We start from the raw sequence: 12,500 nt of genomic DNA, 5'->3' as shown, positions 1-12,500 counted from the left end.
CAACCAATCAGTGCAGTGCAAAAAAAAGCTCTGAGCCAATGGGAGTGAAGAGGAAGACTGTGCAGGCATTTCCTGTCGGACCTATAAATCAAATATCAAATCTGCCAAACACCATAAACATGAATATAAGCATAAACATTGATATTTCCCAGGATGCTCAGCAGAAGCACAGACTTCTCAGAGATGCACATTTTGGTTTGGTGAGATATTTTATTTGAATCCTTCAAATTCCAGGAACACTGGAGTTTACATGTACAAGTGTGCTTGCATCCATATGCTGACACGCATACACACACACACGCGCGCACACACACACTCGCACGCACACACACAGGCACACATGCACACACACACACACACACACACACACACACACACACACACACTCTCACATCCTCTCATACACACACATAATCGATCACACTAGCATATCACACACACGCACACACACACACACATGCATTCACACATTGCAATGAGAGCACATAGAGAAAAAAGAGAGCGTGAGTGAAGTTTACAGCAATTATACACAATTGAGCCCAGTCAGTATCCTGTAAGAGCTTCGAAGGAACCTTATGAAATCTTCACCCTTTTTTGGCATCCGCTGTGGTAGACATCCCAGTCCAATGAAGCTGATTAGACATGTGGTGTGTGTGTTTGTGTGTGTGTGTGTGTGTGTGTGTGTGTGTGTGTGTGTGTGTGTGTGTGTGTGTGTGTGTGTGTGTGTGTGTGTGTCTGTGTCTGTGTCTGTGTGTCTGTGTGAGTGTCTGGGTGTGTGTGTGTGTGTGTGTGTGTGTGTGTGTGTGTGTGTGTGTGTGTGTGTGTGTGTGTGTCTCCAAGCACTGAGAGTCATACCAAGTCTAGTCTCAGCGCTGAGGCATGTATGTGCTATTTTCTTGTGTCAGTGTGTGTGTCTGTGTGTGTGTGTGTGTGTGTGTGTGTCTGTATGTCTGTGTGTGTGTGTGACAGAGGGAGATGTGATGCTCCTGTGACATGTGCATGCACATGCTTTATGTGTGTGGAAGAGGCTATGTGTGCAGGGTAGGAGAGTGTGTATGATTTGTGTGTGTGTGTGTGTGTGTGTGTGCATATGTGTGTTTTCAGCAGACTGGAGATGCTCCTCTTGGCACGCTGGAGAGGAGAGAGAGGGGAACAGAGGCTGGCAAGGTGACCTTCAACCTCTGACCTCTCGCCCTCCCAGATCCAAAATCCCAATCTCCCACAGCAGGTTCCCTCCCAATCACAGATTGTCATGGAAACGCTGGAATGTCCGACTACCAACTACTCATTTACATGGATGACTATTAATGGATACTTATGAATACATAGCATCATAAAAGAGCTTAAGTCCACCTGTCGGTCACTTCCTTTTTGTCCTCTAAAAAAGTACAAGTAGTTCAGTTGAAACTATGCACTAGGTTGAAGTGAAACCCTGTAAAATATCGAGATTTTTTTTTTTTCGTATCAAGGCACAAATTCAGCCATGAGAAGAGAAAGCGAGATACGTTAATTATTGATTTTTAAAAATCATTTCCTGTTTTCTACGACTTCTGTTTCCGCTTGTTCCGAATTGAGATGATGTCTGTCCGTTTTACATTTGTGTGTATATATATATATATTTAAATGTATTTATTATATATTTTTCCCTGTCAGCCAAGGTAGCAGATGCACCACATGAATGGGCCAATGACCTTGACCTTCCAGCAGACTGAAAGAAAGTTCAAACCGTCGCTCTGAACCGCGATTAAAAAACCGCTAGCACAACCATACCCTGAGCGTTTAGCCCTAGCCTGAGATAAATCAATCAAGCTCATGGCTGGCTGATTGTACTTAGCGATGGTTGAGGACACTCCCTTATATTGACCCTAGATCATCTCCAATACGTACCGACAGCCAAGGTGGCCAAGATCATCTGGCAGCTGATACAGAGGCCTGTGTTAGGTTCACTCTAAACTGAATTCATCTTTGTTTACAATATCAAATTTCTGAGATTAACTGTGGAGCAAGAGAAATGATAATAACTTGAAATACTTTTATGAACCAAACTATAAGGAATGTTGAGCTAAGTGGTTTTTCTTTTCTTTGGGGGAGTAAGGGGGTCTAAGAAAATGTAATCCTACAAACCAAACAGGGGCTAGTGCGTCCTTCAGCATGTGCAATGTGTTACTTGATATGCATGGCTCACACATGCTCCCAACAAACCTAATAGATGTGGATGGACTCATCCAACAATTGTACGGCGTGTGCTGCTCAGAGGGCTTGTGCGTGTGTGTGTGTGTGTGTGTGTGTGTGTGTGTGTGTGTGTGCTAGTGTGTGCATATGTGTGTGTGATAGAAAGAGAGATAGAGAGAGCGGGAGTGAGAGAGAGTGAAAGAGCGAGAGAGAGAGAGAAAGAGAAGGAAAGAAAGACTGTGTCTGAGTGTGTCTGTGTGTATGTGTGTGTATGTGTATGTGTATGTGTGTATGTGTATGTGTATGTGTATGTGTATGTGTATGTGTATGTGTATGTGTATGTGTATGTGTATGTGTATGTGTATGTGTGTATGTGTGTGTGTGTGTGTGTGTGTGTGTGTGTGTACGAGTGACTCTAAGAAAGCACGGTGACATCATCGGTCATTTGTTACCTGTTTTCTTTTAAAGAAAATTACATTTTACATACTCACAGACACTGTGAGAATTACTTAGATTTTTTTTTTTGTCTGTTTCTGAAATCTGATTCTGGAGAGCAATTACAGATCCTAATTTCATACCCTCCTGTGTGTCTCTGATTTGTCTTTTTTTTTACTGGAGAAGCACAAGTGTGTGTGTGATAGGAATCTACACTCACTTTGGCTGAGAGAGAAAAAGCTGGCAGCTGAATTCTTAGTGCAAAAATAGCATGTCTGTACACACACATACACACACACATGCACTATGCACGGAACACAAAAGAGGGTCGTGAATGCGCGTGTGGAGTGACCCTCAAGAGACCCTCTCATCCCCTCTCTTCAACAAGCCTAACATAGTCTCAAACGGGAGATGAGGATTCGGTGTGAAGACTAACTTAGTTTGTGCAGAGCTGAAACCAAACCAAAACAGAAAAGCCGTCGACGAAATATTGTTTTGTTTTTTTTTAAATTGCAGTTTCTAAAAGGACAAACTCAGAAGCAGGATGTGGTTTTAAACAGACACTATAGCTCATGTCTGACCCTGTAGATGGCTGGCGAATTTCACGGGATGCAGCAACACAAAAAAACATTCCTTTTTTTTTTCTCGGATTTTGCTCAGGGCTTTTTTTTCTTCATTTTTTTTAAAGTCTGGGTTAGTTGGTGGCATGCAAAATGTGTGTGTGTATTTGTGTGTGTGTGTGTCTGCTCATACAGTATGTGTGTATATGTGTGCAAGTGTATGTGTGTATGTATGTATGGAGGTCTGCTTGTGTGTGTGTGTGTGTGTGTGTGTGTGTGTGTGTGTGTGTGCGTGTGTGTGTGTGTGTGTGTTTGTGGATGAGCATGAGTCTCCCTGCAGGGGGGGAAAAAGCCATTGCGTGATGAAGATCAGTCTCTGCGATCCGTGTTTGGCACAAATGCAGGTGCTGAGTTGAGTTTGTGTCTTAATTCTCTGGACTAATGTTAACTAGACTATCTCTATGAATGAACAGAGTAAAAGCCAAGATAAAGAGAAATTATTAATAAATTACATTTCTTTTAAACATTTGTTCTCCTCTTTTAAATTATAATTTTCTTTTTGTCATATATATATATATTTATATAGGTCTTTATATTTTTATATATTCAAATGTATGTACACTGAAAAGAACCTTTTTCCTGTTTTGGGACTTGTTCCTTCCACCTCCAAGTAAGTCATAATTAAATGATGGCCGACACGCAGCGACTCCTTTGCCAGACAGACATGGCGAGCAGAGCCCAGAGCGGCCAACAACAGCAGGGGTGGGGGTGGGGGGGGGGAGTCGGGAGCGTCTAGTGCACGTAGTAGAGCCAGTAGACCAGGTTGAAGAAGGTGAAGGTGATGGGGAAGATGACACGCGACCACTTGTCGATGGCGTTGACGTCCGTCAGGTCGGGGATCTTGACCTTCAGCTGCGAGGCCCGGCGACGCAGGCGGCTCTTCTTGGGCCCCAGGGGCCGCTCCAGCGAGGGGGTGGGCCGGCCGTAGAGGTCGCGGCCCGTCATCGGCTTGCGGTACTGGATGCTGGCGCTGTCGTAGGCGAACATGGTGTTGGTGCCGCCCAGGCTGCCCAGCATCTCCACGCCGGTCATGTCGTTCCGCAGGTCCATGTTGGCCAGGTGGATGTTCCCGTGAGCGTCCACCTGCGGGAGGCCCGAGAGAGAGGGACAGAGAGGTGGAGAGATGAAGGAAAGAGAGTGAGAGAGAGAGAGAGAGTGAGAGAGAGAGAGAGGAATGAGAAGACATGTAAGCGACGGCAATGACAGAGGGGAGACACCTTCCAGTGATAAGTAATGAAGTGAAAATAGCAAATGGTGGCATGAGGTGGTAGAAGCCATCTTTAACTACTGACTTAGGCACATATCTGTGTTTTGTTAACCACAATTATTATGCTAAATCTCTTATTATTTAATTGTTTCTGTATGAGGACTACCCTCAATGAACCTCTGAGAATAAATAAAGGTTAAATGAATGAATGAATGAATTAATTAATTAATGACCGAATGAATGATTGAATGATTGAATGATTGAATGAATGAAATGCATTCAGTATAGACTAATCAGATTTATTGGGATCTCAGTGTATCACCAACATGTGGTGATACACTGCAATGAAAAGAAATATATCTTAAAACCTTAAGACAGGGACAGTTGGTGAGGTGAGGGAAGGACTGGATCCCATCCAATTCGGTCCAGTGTCACTTACTTACTAACTTACCACTTTTAAAATGTTCTGCAGAATCCATAACACCCTGCATAAACAAACCCAGGCAATGGTAATCCCATAAGACATAAGACCCATAGGCATGTTAGTAATCCTTCATTAGGAGAGAGGGCTAAGAAAGGGGGAATGGCCATTCTCTCTCTCTCTCGTGTGACACCAGCAGTAGTGTAATGTGCTCTTAGTGCGCAGCTTTTTAAACATGTGAAAAGCCATAACACTGCAGGGGGAGGACCCTGGGCATCTCAACACAATTCAGACTGATATGGAAGAATACAATGTCATAATGCATTAGTGTCCGTGTCTAACTACTGTAACAATAAGTCCACCACTCCCCTTAAATTGGACAACACTGCACCAGAAAACCGCTAAACTATGCAAAAATCAGATTTCCTGTAGCAAGGGCTCTTTTTTTCGCAATAATCTGAGTAGCGATAGAGTATGTGCTAGATGCTAAGAACCAATTAGGCATCAAAGAAAACCAGCAGACAGCCCGGGTGCAATCTCACCCCCTTTAGAAATAGCAGCATTGTTCCAGCTCAAGTTTTTGCATAAGAGAGTGAGTTTAAAGTCACTATCACATGACTGCCACATAAAAAATTCAGTGCCTTAGTCTGCAATCTGTGTTCACAATACTGATGTCTTTTTAGCCTCCAGTAATGTGTGGTGAAGATGGCAGCCACGACTGCCACAAGAAACAGATTTATAAATTGTAAACGTAGATCTAAATAGAATAATTCTGGGGTCACTTCATTACCAAAACCCTTTTTACAGTACATACTTGGAGAGGATGTTTCCATCTAAAATTCTGCTTAAACTAGCTGGCATCATATTGTGATGGCTATCACCAAAAAAAATATATATTCTGAGAAAAAATGGAAAAAAACATCCACAGGCCAGTCCAGTGTTGGCGTGCATACAGTACACGCCTGTGGGGGTGGACTGACTCCTAATATGGCTGGAGTTTGTCTGGAGTAAGTTGCTACGAAACACTGTGTTGCATCCATATACCAGACCTTAAAATGAGACCACATCTTTCATTTTTGCTGCTACTGTTGATCTGCAACCTCCTTTATAAATTTAGTTTATGCGTAACAGTCACAATTTATCTGAGTTAGTTCCCAGCCTGTCGGAAAACTGCCTAACTGGAAAAAAAAAACACTCAGGAATTTATTCATGATACAAATGTTCACTGACACAGCACAGCAAATGCTGCGGAAGTTCATACTATATGGAGGGTGGTTACAGCATGTCTGAAGTTGGGCAATGCTGTCAAAAAGAGATTCAAAGTGCCAAATTACAGACACATTTTTAGGAGCCCTGCAACGCTGATAAACAAAGTTTCTGGGTTGAGGAGAAAGAAATGAAACCCTTGGGGGACAACTGTGCTCCTTAAAACTAGGGTGCAAAAACTGCAACCACCCTCTCTATTTAACAGGAGCCACACGCAGAAATAAATACACTGATATCCATATTAACGATCTGGGCTGGACTAATTTGCCTATGTTGTTATTCTGATGTCCTTGGTAAAAATCAATTTGGAGATGTGTTACGATGTCATTACTTCAAGGTCAAAAAATGTAGCTTACTCAGAGTGTGTGCTTGTGCTACCGGTGTCCAGATGTGTATAAAACAAATTATGATACACACACACACACACACTCACACACATACACACACACTAGAGACTACAAATTACATATCCCTTTACATTGTGTCTTACAATATTCAACTGACATCAATACCATAACATAACATAACATAACATGGCATGACATACCACAACCCCATAACATAACATAACATAAAATAACATAACATAATATGACATAATATAACATACGTAACCATGACATGACACAATATGACATAGCATTACATGAAAACATAAAATAACATTAACATGACATAACTTGACATGACACAACCTGACATAAACCAAAAATAACATAACATAACATAACATAACATAACATAACATGACAAGATAATACAAAACAAGACAAGACACAAGACAAGACATGACATGACATGACATGACATAACATGACATAACATAACATAACATAACATGACATGACATGACATAACATAACATAACATAACATAACAAGATAACACAAAACAAAACAAGATGAGATATGACAAGACAGGACATGACATGACATAACATAACATAACATTACATAACATAACATAACATAACATAACATAACGCCACCCATACTAGGTTTTGTGAACATCTCCCCACCTGGACCTTGTTGGCATCCATGCGCTGCTTCTCATTGGTGCTCTTGGCAGCGTTCTCGGCCTTCCTCTTCTGCAGGTGGGGCCCGCGGCCGAAGAAGATGTAGTTGACAAAGGCGTACTCCAGCAGGGCCAAGAACACAAAGACGAAGCAGCCCATCAGGTAGATGTCGATGGCCTTCACATAGGGGATCTTGGGCAGCGTCTCACGCAAGTGCGTATTGATGGTGGTCATGGTCAGCACGGTAGTGATCCCTGCAGATGAGGGGTGGAGAAGTGTGCATGTGAGGAATGGCTGTCAGGTGTTGTGTGTGTGTGCGCGCCTAGATAGAGAGGGAAGGAGAGAGAGAGAGACTGAAATAGTGTGTGTGATAGAAAGAGAGAGAGAGAGAGAGAGAGAGAGAGAGAGAGAGAGAGAGAGGCAGAGACTGATGGTGATTAGAGAGAGAGAGAGAGAGAATGATAAAAAGCGTTCTTGAGGTAAATTATGTCATGCTTATTAAATGACGTCGGAGAAATGATGTAGCGAGGCGCCGACAGTAAGAGTAAATAAATACGTTCTTCACCGACTCACACAAGCAGAGAGAAACGAGGGAGAAACTGGTGAGTGGCTGGGACTCTCCACACCACACGAAGACACACACACACACACACACACACACGAAACACACACACAAACACTCACACACATACACACTCACACACACACACACACACACACACACACACACACACCACAAACCTAAAGCCACTCGAGCAGCGGAGGCATCGTAGTTGATCCAGAAGGAGACCCAGGACAGGATGGTGATCAGGGTGGAGGGCATGTAGGTCTGCAGGATGAAGTAGCCGATGTTCCTCTTCAGCTTAAAACTCAAAGACAAACGAGGGTACGAACCTACACCCCACGCACACACGTGGAACCGGACACACACACACAATCACACACACACACACACACCAATACCGACACATATGAACACGCACACACACACACACACCAATGCAGACACACACACCAATACAGGCACATATGAACACACACACACACACACACACACACACACACATATGAACACACACACAAACACCCACACACACACACACACCAATGCAGACACACACACACCAATACAGGCACATATGAATGCACACACACACACACACCAATGCAGACACACACACACCAATACAGGCACATATGAATGCGCACACACACACACACACACACACACACACACACACACACACACACACACACACACACACACACACACACACACACACACACACACACACACACACACACACACATACACAGACCAATGCATGCACATATGACCACACACACACACACACACACACACACACACACACACACACACACACACACACCAATACATGCACATATGAACACACACACATGCACGCACACACACACACACACACACACACACCAATAAAGGCACATATGAACACACACACAAACACAAAGGAAGGAAAAGCAGACGTGGATTATGCAAGAATACAAAGCGAATTAATTCATTACTTTGTGCCTATTTTTGGAGGTTAAAAAGCCTAACATCTGTTATTTGGTGTAATTTGTCCAGGACTTTTAGATCTGACCGAATCCATCCCTACGCACAAACTCGCAATACAAGTTTGAACATAAAAGGCGTTTTTTGCAATTATGTCGACTGGCTTACGATGACAGTATTCTCTCACAGTAACTGGACGACGACTAAAACCCTGGCCACATTTACCAACGATTAAAACATGTACCTGTGGCAAATACAGCTTTCTTGGACAGGGTTTGGTAGTCAATGATGGAGAACTGGGGCAGCTCTATGCCCTCCACGCCCCTCACCGACTGCCCGCCCTGCCAGTAGAACTCGATGTCGTCCGTGGTGTAGCCGTCTGCAAAAAGCCAAGAGGAGCACGTCGTCATTCCAACGCACTGGAGCAGGGGTCAGACCTTGGGCTACGCTACGCACACATCACCACGATTTAAGAGCACAGTGGCGAGGCGGGGTGGCTGGGGTTAGGAGTCTGGAGGAGGGAGGAAGGGGGATGGGAGTAGGGGGGTGTGGGGGGGGGGCCCAAAAGCGAGCGATAGAGACAGAGAAAGAAAAGTAATGAGAGAGATAGCGCGAGAGGGGGGGAAAGATGTGATTTGTCTTTTCTGTGATTGTTAGGGGCAGCGAGGGCCGTGAGAGTTGGAGCAGGTCTCGCAGTAATTAACCAGGCTGACTGTCTCTCTCCGTCCCCACGGACGGACTGCTTATCTACCGGCCTCTTCAGCGGGCTCCCACTATTAGCACTTTATTAGCAAATGCGCTCCCAGCCCTTCCCAGCCATGAGAAAATATCAGCCCAACGTCCTCTGTGGGCAGAGGGCAAGCGGAGGCAAGTGGCCAACCCGAGTGGCAAAAATGTTTAGAGGGGGACAAATGACAACGCGGCATGGGAAACGTCCAGTTGTTACACAACACAGCGCAGCCAAAAAACTGCCCAATCACAACACTGGGCAATTCAATCAAATCATTGCGCAGGGTCGCTATCCATTGCTTTGCTGCAGCGATGGGGATCACATGTTGCCAAAGACCTTTCCACATATGTGATCTCATTGAGGTAGGAAGTGGTGTGCATATTGCGGTTCACGGTAGCATTTGTGTTTGGTCAGCCTTGTGTGTGTGTGTGTGTGTGTGTGTGTGTGTGTGTGTGTATGTGTGTGTGTGTGTGTATGTGTGTGCGTGACCCCAGTCTGGTGATGTGTGTTTTGCTCGCTGACACGACAGGAACATCTGATAACTACAGATGTGTGTTCAGCAGAGCGAGTACCCAATTACTAACACTGTCTGTCACTCCAGCAGAGTGGGAGAGAGACAGAGAGAGAGAGAGAGAAAGAGAGAGAGAGAAAGAGAGAGAGAAACACAGTTGTTGGATGAGAAAGATGGGGTGACAGAGATAGACAAAGATATCAAGAGAGAGAGAGAGAGAGAGAGAGAGAGAGGGAGAGCGAGAAGGCCAGTTTAATGGTAGGGGATACTACACCAACGCTAACTACAAACTGTAATCCTGCTCCACTGGACTTACATGTCAGGACCACATGCTTGACAAGCGGAGATATCTGCACACCACAGCCATGGATAGGTCTCCTACCTAATGCTACAAACCTGCTAACATGGCATGCTAAGCTCACAGCACGAGCAGGAACAGATGGAAATGTTGGCAAAAGTGTGAAGATTTGATTGAAATTGAGGACGCGCCAAGTGAGCGCTCCTAACGTGACCCGTGCCAAAAATCTGGAGGCTTCTCAGGCTCAGCACATGAAATCTAGGAGACTTTTCATGCTATGAAACTTGGGAAAACAAGAGTGTGCTTCCTAGCACAGTTGTTCTAGAAATAATAAAAAAAAAACCCTACAGTTACTTCAAACGCCATGTTAACACCAGCACACGCAAGCCGTGAAGTTGTTTTGTCACTTATTCCTTCGAGGACGGTGCTAGAGACTAACACTTGAAATGGCTTTTGTAGAAAATGGGACGTGTTTTAAAGGGAGAAAAAAAAGAATACTTTTACTGACCTATTCTGATAGTTACTCATAGGAAACACATGTCTGTGTATTGCAGTAGAAAATATCTAAAAGCAGACAAACACAGGACAAATACGCCAGAATGAGCAAGTACGGAGGATGGTGCTAATACACGGTGCATTCGTGCGTGGTAAACGAGAGCTGGGTGCATTTTCATTTCTCGTGTTAGTTGGCGTTAACGTGCCATGTTTGACCTAACATTCTGCCAGATTTAGACTAGGGCTGGAGAATTGTCAACACTTCCTCAACGTAGGAATTTACAGAATCTCTGTTAACTCAGAGGAGGTAAAAAAAAAAAGGGGCGAGGATCGTAATGCAGTAGTCTCGTACTGAGGGGATCGAGAGAAATCCAGCTTGAAGAAGAGTGGAAGAGTGAGAAGTAAGAATGACTACGAATAGATTACAAGGGGGAGGTGAAATAGCAATGAATAGTGATTAGAGCAATGAAGGAGATAATGCAACACAACTCACCCAAATGATGAAGAAATGGCTGAAATGGAAAAAAACACATTAAATGAAACCTGATGTATAGGCAATGAATATGGTAAGGATGTCCACCGAAAGGCTAACGTATGACTAACACATTGACCTTCACTGCACTGCTGTTTTTACACAAAGGAAATGCGTGTATGGACCAACTTGCATTCCTGTAATTCGAACCACACCAGAACAAGATAAGCCCTAATGTCTGAACATCGGCCCAAAGTCGACGTGAACGTGAGACGATTAGGGTCCCCAAAGAGGAGACCACGGCTGCTTTAGCCTCACCTGCGCACAGAGAAGCAGCTGATTCCACTCATTACTTCTACCTCCTGGTTAAAGAGCTACGCTAATTAGCCAAAACAGATGGTGTACACAAAAGACGAGGGAGAGCCGCTCGCTCGCTCTCTCTCTTTTTTTTTTTTTATCGGAACACAAAAAGGTTCCACCCACGGGTCAGCAGCATCTGCGCTGCCCGAGCGTGTTCTTTGGCAAGGGGAACCCGAGGAAGGTCCTCATCAGAGGTACACGAGACATGAGAGGGGTCCCTCCCCAACAGTTTCAATTTAGCGACAAAAAAAGTCACATAGGCAAAAAAAAGAAATGCTGAGACGCTCATATCAAGGAGTGCCTCCGACCAAGCTCCTCAGATAGTCCTACTCACACAAACCAGACCGGCACGGGGAAGAAAAAGCCTACGACCGGCACAGTGACGACATCTCAATCAGAAACAGCGACACACCGCAGCTTTGCTCACCACTCTCCATCTCTCAGTCTGTGACAAAACTACTGAGCACTGACCATTCTCCCCTTTTTCCTGATTCAACTGAGCGTCTCTCTCCAGAAAAACGTTTCTATTCTCTAGTCCTGGGTTCCTATACTTGATAAAAAAAAATAAATAAAATAAATAAATAAAAATAAAATGATTCATGCACCAGGAATTGAGGAGCCAGACTGGGGGGGGGGGATAACATATATTTTTTCTGCCGAATCACTGGCTATAATTGGTATCCAAAAGGGCCGTTGTGAGGGGACAGGGAGTAAGAGGAGTTTTGGGAGGGTGTACCTGGGGTGAGTGTTCTTTGGGAGAGAGAGCGCTCGGAGACCGGCCACCCTGAGCAGGGTGTGTACGCGCGAGGAATGCCTGATGAGGCCGAGGCATCGCCTCGCTAGGGCCAGCGCTGCACTAGAGTGCTGGGAAAGTGCTGAAGTTTGTCTTTCTAATCTGCACCGCCTCTCGCTTTGCCGAGGTGAGAGCGAGGCCCCTGGGACCTTGCGCTAACCTCCAACCTCC

The 12,500-nt window shown here is 44.6% G+C and overlaps 1 protein-coding gene across 1 annotated transcript in view; it reads right to left on the bottom strand.

The window, feature by feature from the left end:
• Positions 1–205: 205 nt before the first annotated feature.
• gabrb1 (gamma-aminobutyric acid type A receptor subunit beta1) overlaps positions 206–12,500 on the bottom strand; it is a 43,099-nt gene continuing 30,804 nt past the window's right edge. The window contains exons 6-9 of the mRNA XM_062522881.1: positions 8,915–9,049; positions 7,878–8,030; positions 7,140–7,390; positions 206–4,310 (exon numbers count right to left, since the gene is read on the bottom strand). Coding sequence (XP_062378865.1) covers positions 3,960–4,310; positions 7,140–7,390; positions 7,878–8,030; positions 8,915–9,049 — 890 coding nt within the window. The 3' untranslated portion in view covers positions 206–3,959. The remainder of the gene's footprint in view (positions 4,311–7,139; positions 7,391–7,877; positions 8,031–8,914; positions 9,050–12,500) is intronic.

The sequence above is a fragment of the Sardina pilchardus genome, chromosome 20 (assembly GCF_963854185.1).
Source record: "Sardina pilchardus chromosome 20, fSarPil1.1, whole genome shotgun sequence".
Lineage (NCBI taxonomy): Eukaryota > Metazoa > Chordata > Actinopteri > Clupeiformes > Clupeidae > Sardina > Sardina pilchardus.
Note: the sequence above shows the minus strand (reverse complement) of the source record. Positions and strands in the feature narration are given on the sequence as shown.